This window comes from Panicum virgatum, chromosome 7N, assembly GCF_016808335.1.
Source record: "Panicum virgatum strain AP13 chromosome 7N, P.virgatum_v5, whole genome shotgun sequence".
In the NCBI taxonomy this organism is placed as follows: Eukaryota; Viridiplantae; Streptophyta; class Magnoliopsida; order Poales; family Poaceae; genus Panicum; species Panicum virgatum.
The window spans coordinates 6,566,925-6,584,113 of NC_053151.1; the positions used below are offsets into that span (position 1 = coordinate 6,566,925).

General features: G+C 43.2%; 1 protein-coding gene across 2 annotated transcripts; it reads right to left on the reverse strand.

Annotated features, from left to right (window-relative positions):
- Window positions 1-6,015: 6,015 nt before the first annotated feature.
- LOC120682015 (calmodulin-binding receptor-like cytoplasmic kinase 3) lies at window positions 6,016-11,258 on the reverse strand. Of its 2 annotated transcripts, none has more exons than XM_039963734.1 (7): window positions 10,546-11,236; window positions 9,758-10,015; window positions 8,378-8,640; window positions 7,894-8,059; window positions 7,669-7,761; window positions 6,979-7,277; window positions 6,016-6,591 (listed from the first exon to the last, which is right to left on the reverse strand). In XM_039963734.1, exons 1-7 carry the CDS (start codon window positions 10,853-10,855, stop codon window positions 6,382-6,384), a joined length of 1,599 nt encoding a protein of 532 aa, XP_039819668.1. In that variant the 5' UTR covers window positions 10,856-11,236; the 3' UTR covers window positions 6,016-6,381. The 2 variants fall into 2 exon arrangements, with proteins under 2 accessions (XP_039819668.1, XP_039819669.1); XM_039963735.1 differs by having other exon boundaries at window positions 6,110-6,591; window positions 7,669-7,758; window positions 10,546-11,258.
- Between the last annotated feature and the right edge of the window lie 5,931 nt (window positions 11,259-17,189).

Below are 17,189 nucleotides of genomic sequence, written 5' to 3' on the forward strand. Positions count from 1 at the left end.
TTTGAACTTCAAGTACCTTTCGGAGATTTCGAACTGGGTTTGTAATAATTAAGCTAAGACTCTGTAATGTATTGTATCTGTGAAATGTTGTACTCTCTGGACTCACCTTCGTGTGGGGTACATGTAAGCTTTGGGTTCGATCGACGCTCAGGTGGATTCTTCGGGACTTTATCCGACAGCACTGCTAGGTTACTCCATTTGAAGTGCGTGTTAGCCGGGATTACCTTTAAGATGATGGTTAGCGCACTTGAGCCGGATTAATGTGGGTGGTACTGCCACAGGCGCCACATCAGGCCGCCACCAATCCATGGTCCACCGGAGATCCACGCCTATACGGACACCAGCGACGACCACGATGATGACGAGGAGGAGGAGGAGCCCACCGACATCGCATCTCTTTACGATCAGCTTGCCGCCCTCCAGCTACGCCTCAACAACATGGATGAGCGCGTAGCCGAGTCCGAGATCGAGAGGATGGAGCTCGGATCGACACCCTACGCAAGGTCGTTTGCTCTAAGATCAAACACCTTGCGAAGGCGACCGGGAACGAGGATCTCTACAGATCCCTGGATCCGAAGTAGGTGCTAGGTCTAGATCGAGTCATAGGTTTAGGTTGGGTGCTTAATTTCCCTTTAATTTTTTGATTTGTTTAGTTAATTTTTGTTTGTAATCAGTAGCACCCCCAATTTTGAATTGAATAAAATAGAAACAAAGTTTGTTCCTCCTTGTGTTTTTGTGGTTGGTGCACATGTGTGTGCCAACCACACCCCTGCTCTGATATTTTGTCAAGTGCGCAGTGAATTCAAACGAGGAGGGCGAAACCAACGTTCCAGAGAAATTCGAATGAATTCTGAAAGAAACTCAAGCCGGGCGGCCTAAACCAGGCCGGCTAGCTTGCAATCTATGCCAAATCAACCAATACAACATCTCTGGAGCAGTACACATCGAGCTTGCACGACTGCAAAAAGCCCTCCAAGAGTGGCCATAGGTGCAGGCCGGCCGGCCCCACCTGTTGGCCACCCTCCAAGTTCCTTCGCGTGGAGATGGTTTGATATTTCTACTCCCTTGTCCTTCCTGTTTTTTTTTTCAAATTCACCCTGATTAATTTCAAATAAAATTCTTGAACGAAATTTGTAGGAAGAGTTGAAATCTTTTCATAAAATCAAAGTGTGCTAAGTTTTATCTCATATGCAAGTACCTATCTACTTCTAGAACTCATGACTAGGATCGCTTGCTATCTTGCTTATTGTTCTCTACGATATAATGGCACGAAGGTGTACAAGTTCCTAATTCAAAGTCTTGGAAGTCTTTATTTCAAAAATACAAAAACAAGGCAACTCTTATGATCAACTTTATCAACTCCCATTCCAGAGCCATTTACACATACATACAAGTTCAAACCTATAACTATCTTTCTCATTCTGAGCTTGTTCAAACGTCGGTGCCTCTAAAGTAAGTTTTGGTTGCTCATCTCTTTGGGTCATACACGTACACGATCATCATCTCAAAGTCCTTCAATTGTGGTTGCATAAAAGCTCTTCATCCCCCTGAAATGAAAAGAAAGAAACATATGAACGACATTCATGCTGGATCAGTGAAAAAAAATGATGAGAAAGGGGAAAGATGAAGGATGCTTGACTCAATACCACCAAGGACGTGTATCTCCATTCACACTTTGCACTTGACCCGAGTGATGAACACCTTAACTACTAGGAGACATTAGGTTTGAACTTGCAATATGAATGTTTAGGATATGCAATCACCCTTACCTGAGCTCCACATACTACTAGATAGGAAAAACTTCTGGCAAAGTCGTTGAGGTTTGAATAGGATGAGCGAATGAGTGGTTCGAGCAAAAGAGTATGCCTTGATTTTATAAAAAACTTGCGAAAAACTTCTGAGCACAGTGAAGCAGGAACTGGTCACAACCTTCATCGATTTATTCTGGAGACCAATAGGTAAAGATGGCAGCGTTAGCCACCCGGAATCCAAGGTATGAAAGGGAAGTTTTGAAATAACCCTTATGCATACCCGATCTCATGAACCCTGGACTTTGCTTGATCCTCAGGATCTATGTCGACTCTTTTTGCTCGGGACGAGAAAAGTCTAGGTGTGGGTATGTGTTGGCGGTTGTTTTCAGTGAATTCTACCGCCAACATTCCTTCAAATTTCATACTTTCAGGACCATTACACCATAATTTTCTCCTCAAGTCGGTTTGTGTCTTTGTTGAGTGGTTTGCCACTGAATGTGGACCCAAATGGACTTGATATACGTCTTTCGGTCTTAACTCGTAGCACTTGTGTAGAGCATTTGGTATTTGCTTGACCTTGTGTTCAGGACCATCTGAAATATAAAGGGCAACAAAAAAAATAAAACTTATATTAGCATCGGTTGGTGTAGTAACACCAACCGGTACCAAGCTGTCTGACATGGCTCCCTGCATGGCAATCAGTTAGTATCGGACGTAGTGACCGATACTAAGGGCACGCACACTTAGTATCTAAGGAGCGGTACCGAGCGGGGAGGGGTTCCCGCCCGGTACTAGTGTGCATTTTTCTAGCAGTACTTGGGCTACCGAAGTCCTCCCAGAACCTCGATGTTCCATGTATCCCTCCTAATCCATAAAATGTGCATGTGTTCTCAATTTGCTTGTGATTGAACTTGTTGAAAATTTGTATCGTGGTGTGCTTGTATGTTGATCTCCACGAATAGCAGCAGTAACTGTAAGTGTTGCTTCAGCTTAATTTGTGAAAATTGGTACACGTGCTTCGATTTAATTACCTTTTCATGTTATTGTGCACACAGGGTACTTTTTGTATTATGTGGGCGAGGACCTTTGTAAGTTGGATCTCTGGATCACTAGACAGTCACATGCTATTGCTGGAATCATAACGACTTACTTCAATTTTGACCCTATTCCCCATCAGTATTCGTATAGACCTAGACTGAATCTTTCGTGAAATATAGCTAGGATGATGGTGTCATTCACTAGGCGAACGCGAAACTTTCCGTTGGGTAGGGCTTGCATCACTAAACCTTCAAAAGTGACTTTTGCTTCTCTCAGGGTTTTTTCCTCTCCTATTTTTTCTGTCATATCTTTTCTCCTACTTTTTTATTTTTATTTTCAAAATAGGAAGTTCGAGATAGAATTCAGGTACTATAGGTGGGGACATTACCATATATAACATAAGACTTCTCCTCCAGTTCTGTTTAGTTGAGCCTCTCGATCTGTCATTATACCTCGAGAGGTAGAAAGAATAGCAATTACGATTCCGCCCAAAATCTTAGGAATTCCTTGATAATTGACATAAATAAATTCATAAGCCAGGTCGGCTCATACGCTTTAAAAAGGTTCTAGTTCTATATATTCCCTTTCTAGTCTTTCTTTTTTAATGTCACAAAATTGAAACCAAGAATTATCTTTTATTTTCCAGATATTTTTGGTAATAAATTATACTAATTTTTGTTCTAATATACGTGTATCGAACATGGCACCATTTATGCCATTTCGAGTGATTTTGGTGATCGAATGACAACGCAATCAATGGGACTAATGGTATTGTTAAGTGAACATTTCTAGATCCCAGGGATGAAGTAAAAAGGCCATGCAAAGAAAAACACGAAGAAAGAACTCAAAGAAACGCTGAATTGGACAAGTTCTACTGAAATCAGTAGCACCGGAAGAACCGATGCTATAGGCATCGGTGCATCCGATGGTTGTCGGATGATCCGACGGCCTGGCTATTGGCACAAGTCTGTGCGCCTCTGGAGATCATGTGAAGATCAAGTGAAGCACTGGTTGAACTGACGGCTTCAAGATAGGCATCGGTACATTCAACGTACCATGTTCTAGAGACGATGTCAAGCGCACAGGAGCCAAGTCTTCAGCACCGGTTGAACCGGCGAGGCATCGGAGCATAGCATCAGTGCATGGACGTCAGCAGAAGAGGGAGGCCCAACGGCTAGTCCAGTTGCTGTATGTGACCGGTTGTACCGACGCCCTAAGCATCGGTCTAACCGATTGTCCATGGAGTCGCTGCAACTGTGTCAGTGAAGCCAACGGCTACTTCAGTTGCCTAGAGTGACCGGATGAACCGACGCCATCCCTGGCAGAAGCATCGGTTCATCCGATGGTACGCAGTTTTCTGCTGACTGTTGGAGCAACGGCTCCACGACTTGGAGGCCTATATATATGGCATCCCCCGGCCATTTGAAGCTTGCTGGATGTAGGTGTGCCTTTGTGGCTAACCGAACCACAGGATAAACATCCGCGTCAAGAGTTTGCTATCTCCTATCCCGCTCATTAAGCTTCAGCATTTCATACTAGCAATTTGTATGTCTTTACTTTCATAGAGTAGTTTCTTGATAGAAAAGGCTATAGGTTGCTAAACTCTTTTGGGATAGGAGTTTTACACTAGAACAACCATAGTTGCACATCTAGATAGCTTGTTTTAGTTTAAGTTTTGTGCAAACTAGTTGGAGCTATAGGTCTAAATTTTTTAGAGTGCCTAATTCAGCCCCTCCCCCTCTTAGACTAGATCACCCGATCCTTACAATACGTATAATTTTTCTTATCTTATCGACTTGCATCCCTAATCACTCAATTAAAGATGTATGTTGTTGCTCAATATATCTGCTTGATCTCTTTATTTAGGAAAAATGGCACAGCTTTGTTGACTTGTCTTGTTTTGTATAAAGTTTGACCAGGTCAAATTATTGTGTGCATTATTATCCATTCGTCCATAATTCACGTTATTATTTGTTTTGTAAAGATAATAATTAATATCATTATTTTATGTAATGAAACGTAAGATGTGTATTTTTTTTTAAAAAAATGAGATGCCCGTGGGGCTAGGACCTTGTGATGAGTGATTGAACAACACAGTGTGCGTGTGACGTTTCTCTTGGTTGGTGTCGTTGCAGGTGATAGGTGGAGACTGAACATGCGGCGACGTGTGAAGAATGAAGATATGATGCCACGACCGATGGACTGAGAGCGGTGAAGGGTGGATCAAGACTTGCGTTCGAGGGATTTGAGATCGTGCGGTGTATGTCTACTGTACCTGACGACACAGCGAGAGAACGTTGGTGGACGGTTTCTTAGTTAAGCCACAAAACCAAGATCCCGGACGTTCGTTGCGGCGGACGTGGCCGAAGATGGGGACAATTGTCGATCGCGAGAAGATTCCGGATCATCGTGCGGCGAGATCACGGGACGCCATGGTGCTAGATGGAAGGATCGCGGACATCGAGATTGTTTGCCGTGGAGGATGATATTGCGTGATACGCGCCGATTACGTTAATTTGATTTACGTAATGGCAAATTTGTAATTTAGGTAGTGCCACCCTATGGGTTATAAATATGCGGCACCTAGGATTGAGGGGTATGCGTTTTTAGGGTTTTGGGGGCGCTGCTACAGTAGCCGCCGTGAACAGTAGCCGCCGTGAACAGTAGCCGCCGTGAACAGTAGCCGCCGTGAACAGTAGCCGCCGTGAACAGTAGCCGCCTCCCTGAAGCTCTTCTTGCGTGCACTCCTCTCTCCAGTCTAGCCTAGGGTTTAATTCCTAGTGAGGGATTTTTGTTGATCTCTCTAATCAAGAGAGGGAGGACGATCGGGCGGAGGCTAGATGCAATTTTGTAAGAACAAGTACTTGGTTTAATACTTTATCATTAAGTATTGTTCTTCGTTTCATTGCATCGTGCTTATTTGTTCTTCGTCAGGTTTATCGTCGGTTTCAATCTAAGTTTTCTTGATCCGCATTTTATACTTAATTTCCTTGCATAATATTTTGAGAATAGATTTCTAGTGATCTTGTGAACCTATGTTTCGAGTTTCCTCGCGTTTGGATCTAATTTGCTAAAGTTCTTGAAATTTGGGAGTTTGATCTGTTTGCTTCCGTGCGAAATTATTTTGAGTTGCTCCCATTCACCCCCCCTCTGGTCGCATTTTCCGGTCCTACAAAAAATAAATGACATCATTGATTGTTGCTTGGTGGAAGGAAAATTTAATACGTGCCCAGCAGGTACATCTTCTGTATCATTGCTTGAAAAATTTAATACATGCCAAGCAGGTACATCTTCAGTAGTATTTGTAAAGACCATCAAAATTTCAAGCCCACGACCACACGCCGATCTGCATAATGTAGGGGGTCCAATCACCATCATGACAGCTAGTGACCATCATCATATTGATGCCTAGGCACATAATTGTTTAAAATGCATTAGACTAATATGTATACGAACAAATCTTTTATAAATAATGCTCGCCACATATTCATTTACTTTCTGCCAGTAACTACCCGAACCCCTCATGTATTTAACTTAGGTAAACCATTTGCAGTTTATTGTGTGGTTACACATCAGAAATTATCCATGATCGTCACACCTTCCTGATGCTCTTTGCGTACTCTTTCCTTATTTCCCACAGCTGCTCCCCAACTTCCTTCATGGTCGGGCGGTCATCCCGTGTTGGAGCAGCACATTGGAACGCCAAGCTAAGGAGCTTCTCAAGCACCTCATCATCAACGTGGTCCTCCAGCAATGGATCCAATATCTCTCTCATGTTTCCTTCATTAAATTTCTTGAAAGTCTGCATTCCCAGCACAAAGGAAAAGTCTCTCAGTTATTCAGGATGCCATGATAGTGAAACTGTCAAAACAGATAAAATGCCATTACTAAGCCAGAAATATCGAAAAGGGAAAAGGTCAACTTTTAACCCCTTAATTCATTCAGTTTATTTTGCAACCCCAAACTCTCAAAACTGGACTTATCCCACCAAGACCGCTCTGAAGCTGAGTCACATGAAAAAAGGATGGTCTTTTATGTTCACAATATCAAAGAAGCATGTCCCTTCACTTCAACCAAACCGTTATAAACAGATAATTTAATGCTAGTGTTTTATTTTAGATCAATTTCAAACCTTGTATAAGCATAGATTGTAGCAATATAGGAAATGAAAGAAGTTGCCTATACATACCCATCTGATAGTTATCCTCTCTTCAGGAGTTCGCTTCAGCTCTACGGGTCGGCGAGCAGAAAGAATTTCCACAAGCAATATGCCAAAGGAGAAGACATCACTCTTTGGAGTTAGCTGGTATGTTCTCAGGTATTCAGGATCCAGGTACCCAGCTGTGCCTTTCACTTTTGTTGATATGTGCGTCTTCTCCGTGTCACTAGGGCCACTCCTTGCAAATCCAAAGTCAGACACTTTTGCCCGGTAGCTATCCGTCAGTAGGATATTTGATGATTTCACATCGCGGTGAATTATCGTCTTCTCTGTTTACAGTGTAGAATTTCTTAGTCCCTTTCATGAATATCACAAAAGCAAAATTTATTTGAAATAAAAAATTGTTGGTACTATTTGACATCACCAGTGCCACAAATTACAAAAATATGCTATCGTTTAGTCAGCATAATACAACCAACACTCATGGAATCTAATGTTTTTTTTTTCTGAACTAAATGTTCTAAATCTCTCATCAAAAGAACTAGCCATTCCAATATCAAATAACTGGGCAATGATAATGACATTCGTAACAGAAATGCTACTCCATCTGTTAGCCCATTTCTGAGGCAAAATGGTGGAAAATATAATAATATAATGAAAATATAGATCACATCGCATCAGTATTTATGTAATTAAGCATGTAGTCAGTGGAAAGCCTACCCGCATACAGATGGAGATAAGTAAGTGCATGAGCAACATCGATTGCAATTTCTAGGCGCTGATTAAAATCCAGGACTCTGCCATGCTGACCTGCAGAATGGAGTAATACATGTCATATACAAGGCTCTTAAAATGGGCTGAGAGGTGAAAAAAAACAAAATGGAAAGCACAAGCTCTCAAAATGGACTGAGAAGTGAAGAAAACATAAAGGGGAGCACAATTTACCATCGAGATGTTCTCTTAGAGTGCCATTTGGAACATACTCAGTGATGATAATACGCTCATTTCCTTTGTCAGTAAAGCCCAGTAACCTCACCAAATTTCGGTGGTCTATCTTGGCAAGCAAGTCTACTTCATTGCTAAACTCATCCCTAGGACCAGCAAATTGATCCTGTAATTTACAGCAGAGCATGTTATGCATAGCACAGCAGAAAAGAAAACAGTAAACAAAGGAAAAGAAAAATTGAACTTTATTCATTGTTGCCAGAGTTAGACAAACTACCAAAACTCTATGAACTATTTAGCTGGCTACAAATAAAAGTCATACAAAATTCTAAATTTAACAAAATATAATGCAATAAACATGAACAAACAGCATATTTTGATGAGGAATAGAACTAACTTAATATAGTGAAAAAAGACATGGACAAGAATAAACAATGCAATTTAAGTAAAACAAGCAATAAGACATGAAATAAAATTGGACTACCTTTTTAGCCCTCTTGACTGCAACAACAGTGCCATTTGGCAAGACAGCCCTGTAGACCATCCCAAATCCTCCTTCACCTAACTTAAAGGAAGGTGAGAAATTCTGAGTTGCCCTGAGGATCTGCTGGATGCTTAAGTTGACAGATCCAACTCTAGCTACTTGTGGAGATGGTGCAAATCTCGAAGGACTTGGAGGTATTCGATGCGGAGTTGGTGGCACTTTCTCAGATGACATGCTTACTTCATAAGACGAAACTGATTCAACTGAAAAGATCAATAGACATAACTCGTCTGTTCAATGTTCCAATATTGTTACAGTGCTATATAATAGATATATAATGTCACTGGTGTCCCTTGTTCAAGATTGATATTGCAAATAATAGAACAAAATGAGCCATGCAGTGCACTTCAGAACCGAGACAATAACATCAAAGCTTACATGGTCTACAGAATCAGCAAATTGGCAAACCAGAACAGAGCTTGTCCTGTTTGTTACCTTTGTTACCAACAATCATATCAATTTCAAGAAACTAACTACATGCCACCTCATCCAAATCAACCACTGAGTTGAACAAGAGTATATAGATGGACTACCAAAAATGGGCATACTAGTTGAACTGTTGAAGGAGTTTTGGCTGGTAACTGTAAAACTCACTTATCTTGAAAAATGGAAAAGACATAAAATAATTATGAGTTGGTTTGATCTCCATTTGTCATACTTAACAAACCACCGATAATAATAAATATTAGCTATACCTATGCAGGCAGAGTGAGTTATCCCGATATCTGTAAAATGTAAGCAGCAGCTGTTGAAGTTATTATACCCTGGTTTTCCATTCACTATCATACTTCTCAATTCCTGATAAACATGACAGTGCGCTTAAATTTTGCAACAACTTCGTAAGAGAGAGAACCATTTGTCAAATAACAATAGCACCATCAGGACTAATTCCTAATCGACATGAAGGGAAAGACAGTAGAAAAAGGTAAATGGGTGAAATTAAATTCTAAACGTACACCAGTTTAAATTTTTCAAGAAATTCTGTCATAGTGTTTTATTTCCTAATGTAGCACAAGACAACTGCATGAAAACGACAAGTGACCTCGACAACATTAAATTCAAGTTTCCCTAGTTCATCAGGACTCGCCGCAGACCACACTCAAACACCCCTTCAGAAGATAATAAGAACTTTTTGGGAGGGTGTCAGTGTGATGTATCTAAGGGGTGCTACAGCCCCTTTATATCTGTAAGATTAGGGGAGTTAAACTCCCCTGCCTTTTCTTCTTAATATATTGATGCATGGTTCTCCTGCACGTTCGAGAAAAAAGGGTAGCAGAAAACCGGAACCCATTTAGAGAAGCGCAGATAAGACCAACTCACTTGTATTGCGCTGAATACTTGCAGCATCATTCCTACTGGCTTCTTTTCTTTCAGCATGGAAGCATGGAAACATGAGACCACAGCATAGAAGAATCACACCGGGGAAAGCAAGGAGGTGATCATCATTTTCTGAAGAATCACTGGTGTCCTGATTATTTTCATGCAAGCTCAAACCTCCACATGGGTCATAATCCTTTCTCGAGCTATTATCTGTGGACTGCCTCAACAGCTTCCTTGGGACATTTTGATGTGAAGTTGCTACAGGTGACAACAAACCAAATGAGGAGAAATGACTGAATAAAGTTTTTTTTTATCTGCATGTTATACTTAAAATGTGCAAGCCACATAAAAAAATTAAAAAACAATGTTGAGGAAGATCAGAATGCAGATGTTGAATGAGGGTACAATAAAACAATCACTTCATCCCTCTCATAATTTAATCTTTAATAGGACATTTAGAAAAATATCTCATTACATTCACCATCCTAATTTACTTTCCAAACAAAGACCCATACCAGAAGGTACAAATGGGAACTATTGTTAGGTGGGATTAAACCCCACTGGCCATTTTAACAGAACGAACACTGCCACAAAATGACCTTACATTCCAAATATTGTTCCAGAGATACAGTACACATGAGAGGCATATCTCCTTTATTACACGTCCTAAGTGAAATAATTGATGCAGGTGCAAACTCCAATTTGCACAGTTATGTACTACAGTAAGGCAGCAATTGCTCAATTATTATCTGACTTAAGCACCTAGGAGGAACCAAGAACCAACTTACCGTGGCTAGATTCGCTCCCTTCACCACAGTACTGCTTAACCGCAACCCTCCACGCATCTGACACCTCGCCACAGCGGAGGCAACCACTCCGAAAGTAGAAGCGGAGCTTCTGGCAGGCAAGAACGCTGTCTTGCACCAGAACCCCATTGACCGACAGGTTGACGAGCCCATCAGAGGCATCCAAGACGACAAATTGGTCATCTCCACAAGCAGCTCGCGAAAGCGCAGGCTCAGAAACGAAAGCAAGAGCCGGAGGCGAGCAGCACAGGAGGAGGACGGAGAGAGCAGGTAGAAGAGCCGAAGGAGACATCGGTGCTGACTACTGAGAATGGATTTGACCTTACAACTCACAACAATCTCATCAACCTGCTGGTGAGGGAGGCGGGGCTTCCTGGTGGGCGCTGCAGGGCGGGAGCAGGCAGGAGCTGCGGCGCTTTCTGGAGGCCGCTGCCTGGTGCCTGCTGCAGACAGGCGGGAGCTGCAGCCAGGGAGCTGCCTGGCGGATGCGGCAGGGACAGGGGCGACCGGCCTCTGCTGCGAGGAGGAGACCGCCGCCGGCCGGTCGCAGGGAGGAGGGGCCGCCCGAATCCAGGCAAGAGCAGCGGAGCACGAGCGAAGGAGCGGAGCAGGTGGGGAGGAAGGAGAGGAGAAAAAAAAATGGAAGGAGGTATCCTTGGAGAGGGAGGAGACGAGGGTGGTCAAGGACTCCACGCGGAGTAGAGGGGTGGAGGAGGGTGGTGGGAACTGGCGCCGCCGGTTGGCTGGCTGCGCAGCGGTCAGTCGGTCACTGCCGTGTGGGCCAATATATGCAGCTAAAGTAGTATGGTGACTGCGTGTAGTGCTTTCCAATTCATTTTCTCCTGACAAATAATGAGAGCATGGTCCAATATCAGTCAGCCTGTTCGCTTTGCATGCGGGAGCTGGTTGGCTGGAGCGAGAACCGCCCAGCTCCGTCGGTCCCTCGCGCCTAAAGATGGCTAGGACTAAAATCTGTGGGGATATCAATTTCGTAAATTCGTAGCCGCATGCTAAAATCCGCGTCTATGCCTGTTCTCGCAACCCGCTACAGGTAGAAAATAGTGCTCGTACCCGCTATACGTGAATACCCGCATACTCATGGGCATTCTCGTATACCCGTAAGTTTTAGAAAATCAATCACACAAACACATTTTAATACATGTAAATATTAATATGTCGATAAATGCACCTCTATATCACACTAATAAATTATAAGCCAACAAGCAACATGTTAATACTATTTATTTGAGGAAGAGGTAAGAGGCATTTGAAAAGATTAAGCAATATTTGTCTTCACCACCGGTACTCAAGGCGCCTAAGAGAGTGGTTCCTTTTAAGCTTTATATGGCAGCGGAAGACAAAATTATTGGAGCTAGTTTGACTCAAGAGACTGAAGGTAAAGAGTATATTATCACTTACATAAGCCGATGACTTATTCATGTGGAGACAAGGTATATTTTCATTGAAAATTTGTGTTTGTCTCTCTACTATGCTTGTACCAAATTGAGGCATTATCTACTATCTAGTACTCGCATAGTGATATCTAGTACTTGCATAGTACTGATTACCATCCTTGGTGTGTCAAACCTTAGAAAGATAATCTTGTGGAACATCTTACAGGCGTGCTTTGCATCTATGGGCCTGCTTGGCATGGCTTCGACCCATTTGGAGACGTAATCTACGGCGACCAAGATATACTCGTATCCTTGGAATCTTACGAAAGGTCCTATATAGTCAATGCCCCACAAGTTGAAATGTTCGACTTGAAGGTTATAAGTTAGGGGCATCGCGTTGCGAGCTATGATCCCTCCATGCCTCTGACAGTTTGGGCATATTCGGATGAAGCTCTTTGTGTCTTCATACCTAGATGGCCAATAGAATCTACTTTGCCAGATTTTTGCCTAAGTGCGAAATACACCATAATGACCTCCATATGGTGCTGCATGGCATTTTTCTATGTTCTTGCGTCCTTCTGCCATATGTACACAACGTCTAAGTAACCCATCGCACAGACTCGGTACAGATATGGTGCATCCCATAAGTGGCATTTGCTCTCATAGATTAGCTTCTTTTTGCTCTCCCCCGGGGGTACATACCATGAAACTATGAAGTTCACGATATTCGCATACCAAGGGTGCGAAGCTGTTACCTTGAGAAGCATATCATCCCATAGGAAGTCATTTATCAGCGGGTCTTGAGTGTTGGTAACGGGCATGTGCGATAAATGATCCGCCACTGAATTCTCTACTCCTTTCTTATTCTTAATTTCTAGATCAAATTCTTGGAGTAGGAGAATCCATCTGATCAACCTTGGTTTAGCATCCTTCTTAGTGAGGAGGTACTTGAGTGTTGTGTGGTCAGTGTAGACTATGACCTTTGTTCCCACTAGATAGGATCTAAACTTGTCGATGGCAAAGACAACTGCTAGGATCTCCTTTTCTGTTGTGGCGTAGTTGAGTTGGGCTCCTGTGAGTGTATTGCTAGCGTACGCGATCGCATGATACTTCTTATCTTTGGTTTGACCAACCACGGCATCACACATGATCTCGAATGGGAGCTTCCAATCTGGGGGTTGTATGATTGGAGCTGAGACGAGTGCCCTTTTGAGGGTTTCAAAGGCCTAGTGGCACTCGTCGGTAAATTGGAAAGGAACATCCTTGGCTAAGAGGATTGTGAGGGGTCTAGCGATCTGAGAGTAATTCGTGATGAACCGTCGATAGAATCCCGCATGGCCAAGGAAGCTTCAGATTCCTTTCACATTGGTGGGAGGCGAAAGTGGCTCAAACACTTTGATTTTCGCCTTATCCACCTCTATCCCTCTCTCGGACACCAAGTGTCCTAAGACGATGCCTTCACGGACCATGAAATGACATTTTTCCTAGTTGAGGATCAGGTCCTTTTCTTGGCATCTCTGCAAGACTTTGTTTAAATTTTCTAGACAATGATCAAAGGTCGTTCCATAGACTGAGAAGTCGTCCATGAAAACTTCCATAATTTCCTCAATCATATCTGAGAAAATGGACATTATGCACCTTTGGAATGATGCGGGTGCGTTGTATATCCCGAACGACATTCATCGGTAGGCGTACGTTCTATAGGGGCATGTGAACGTGGTCTTACTTTGGTCATCGGGATGGATGGGTATTTGATGGTAACCAGAATAACCATCAAGGAAGCAGAAGTAGGAGTGCTTCGCCAACCGTTCTAACATCTCGTCGATGAAAGGCAGCGGGAAGTGATCCTTCTTTGTGGCCTTGTTGAGTTTTCTATAATCTATACACATCCTCCATCATGTGACAGTTCGTTGTGGAATTAGCTCATTCTTACTATTTTCCACTACCGTCATGCCTCCTTTCTTGTGTACGACCTGAACCGGGCTCACCCACTCACTATGCAGAACAGGATAGATGATTTCGGCGTCTAGGAGTTTGAGGACCTCTTTCTTCACCACCTCCCTCATAGCATTGTTCAACCTTCTTTGAGATTCCCTAGACAGTGCTATTTCAAGGTCCAAAGGGATTCGGTGAGTGCAAAGAGCGAGACTGATGCCCTTGAGATCCTATAAGGTATAGCCTAGGACTGATCGGTGCTTTTCTAAGATGGCGATGAGCTTATGTGTCTCCTCTTCTGAGACTTTATCACTGATGATCACGGAAGACTCTACATCACTATTTAGGAAAGCGTATCTAAGCCCAGAAGGTAAAGACTTTAGCTCAATCGGAGGTCATGATGGCTTTTCGGTCTCGGGCAGTTCGAAAGTCTCGTTAGAGTCTTCATCTTCCTCGATGACTTCTTTCGGAGTTTCCTCGATATCCTCCTCGAGGTCCGAATCAAAAGATTCGAGAGTGGAAGTGGCCATAATTTCCTCGATTGGCTCGAGAGTAGGGGGATCCTCCACTGAGCACTTTAATGCTTGATCCACTGGGATGTGGAGAGTGTTCTTCACTATCTTGATGTTTAGGCACCCATCTCTAAGAACATCCTTAAGGAGAGCCTTAAGGGGATGTCCTATCAAGAAGTCGAAGTGAGATCTTCGAAGACATGAAAGTCCAGTCGTACCTTAACATCGTAGTGCCAAAATGGCACATTTGTGAGTATCCCATAACTGCTTGCAAGAGAACCTGAAGGTCTCTTGAGCTGTCTATCTGTCGGAGTGAGCTTGTAGTTGCCTAAAAAGTCTAAAGCAAACTCATCTGACATAAGATTGGCTTCAACAGTGGGATTATAGAGAGCGTCCACATCTTGATCTCATAGACGGCAATGGAGTGACGAGAAAGGGGAGTTAAGATAGATTGGGTTAAGGGATGACTCTCCTTCATGCAGCCATTCGTTACTTATCAGCGTTGTCAACTCTCGAATCATTTCCCGAAGATAGTTTTCTTCTAAGGGATCTATAGGAGTGATATGTATCGATGGTCGGTTCTGACAGAAGTATCTTGAAGTGTTGCCGAAATCTTCAGGACTCTGGAGGTAGAGAATCCTCTTCCTTTGGTGTTTCGGATTTAAGTTCAGGAGAGGCCTTAGGGGTCGAATCTATAGATTGGCTTTCTAAAGGTTCTGAAGCTCAATTCAACTTTCGTAAGGCACATATTCGCGAAACCAGAAAGAACGTATAACAAAATTTGTTCCGAAGCTCAATTCAACTTTCGTTCACAGTCTACGACACGAATGTACCATTGCTTCGCCTCCTCCGAAAGGAAGAAAGGAAACAACTTCCATTAAAGAGTTTCATGTGTCATGCCTGAATTTTTCAAGCATGAGCACACTTGCTCAAATTCGCGCAGATGATGGTAGGGATTTTCACAATCCCTTCCTGAAAAGGAATTTTTCTGAACTAAGGCTATAAAGCCTGAGCTAAGTTCATAGCTAGTAAAAAGAATTGGGTCAGCGGGAGATGCTGGCTCATAGAACTCGCTCTTGGGTGAAGAGAGCTGTTGAAGGGATAGCTGCTCCATGGATAACGGGGGTTGAGGTAGAATCAAAGAAAAAGAAAAAGATACGAGGACGACTGAGTCTGAAGATAATGTATCTACCGTTCCCCGACAATGGCACTAGAAAGTTTGTTGGTACTTTGTAATGTCACGAATAAAATCCGCAAGCGCACAGATACCACTGTAGCTTTCACCCAGGAGTATTCCAGGGTATCATATCCACTGAGGAATGTGAGTACACTATCTACAGGTTCAGGCTCATCCAAGGACACACACACTGGTGTAGGAGGGATAGGATAGAGAGGACTTTCTAAGATTTAGAATCTATGTTTAGAGGAAGAGATACTTCGCCGTTATACTTCAAGCTATCGGTTTGGACTGGTTTATACAAGCCAATAGCTCCATTCGTATGCTCTATCCAATATCCGGACGTGGAGGGTTACTAGGGCTCGGATAGGGCTATCACCACCTGCCGGCTACCTCAACAAACTGTGGGACAATCAGACAACTATGTGGTATAGTCTAGCCTAGACACGACGTCTACGCTATTCTGTACTAATCCTAACCCTGGCCAAGATTATCCTTCTCTATCTGGAGTCTTAAGCTAGGATCAAATGCTACTCTAAGTATAAACTCAACTTATATAAGGCATGTTGACGCTCCTTAGCGCCCCAATTTATATACCGCAAGGTTTATACAAAGGCTCCTAACCCTTAGAGTATTCCCCCAAGATTTATCAATCCACGGAACCAAAGATACAAGAAACAATCTACTAACATAGAGAATCCTTTGTGTTGAGGTGGTGTAAAACGAATCTAATTTACTAAAAATAGCAAACACCGAAGGTAGCAAGAGAAAGTTAGAGATAACCAATCTAGATCAGCTAGATCATGCATATGTTGTAGTTCAAGCCAGATGTAGTGAAGCAAGACAAATGTGAATCTCAATGAAAAGCATCTTTAAACCCAAAATCTCCAATCCGATCCTTCGATACCCCATCTACTAAAGCAACGCCCGGTCACGACGCCCCTCTTTGGACGAAAGCACCCTGAAGCAAGTCGAACCCCCTTTGGTAGTTCCGCCATGAACCTCTAGCCACCATGACTACAAGATCATCCTAAGCGATCTATCTTGATAATAGATCTAGGATGAAGCAAACCCAAAGAAAAGAACGAAATCGAAAGAGAGAACATGGTCGCTAAAAATTCGGAATAACAAGTCACCATGAATGATTGTACATCACAAGATCACAACCGGGGCCCTACCTTGATCTTGATGATCCTAGTTCCAGAACTCCGACATGGTCTTCCTTACAAGGTTCCCACATCGGCTAGGGAAGCCCCTAGACAACTAGCACGACCCTCGGCTCTCCGAGAAGTGTCCCTCTATCTTCTCTGCTCCTTGGCGTCATCTCCCCGAATGATCTTCTTCGTGAGCCTGGGGGAGAGATCTTTAAATAGCCACAGGAAACCCTAGGTCGACGGGGAGGCCGAGATTCCCTGAAAAGGGCCTGGGCTGGCCGGCTCAATGGGCCCAGGCCGGCCGGCCTGACCCATTTTCTCGCCGCCTCGCGTCCTCCTTTCTCCCCAAGTCTTCTGGAGTCTTCTGGAGTTTATACCTTTCACGATTGCACCCCGTTGGACGTCGTTATCTTCGAGATTTCTTGTAGGGAAAGGATAGGATGGAGAATCCTTC

Bases quoted from the DNA above. Each gene is read 5' to 3' on its own strand.
- LOC120682015 (XM_039963734.1), bottom strand. From the start codon at position 10,855: ATGTCTCCTTCGGCTCTTCTACCTGCTCTCTCCGTCCTCCTCCTGTGC. The intron at 7,762-7,893 runs GTAAATTGTGCT...TACTCCATTCTG, and splicing joins TCTAAGAGAACATCTCGATG to CAGGTCAGCATGGCAGAGTC. The intron at 6,592-6,978 runs GTATGTATAGGC...CTGGGAATGCAG, and splicing joins AGAGGATAACTATCAGATGG to ACTTTCAAGAAATTTAATGA.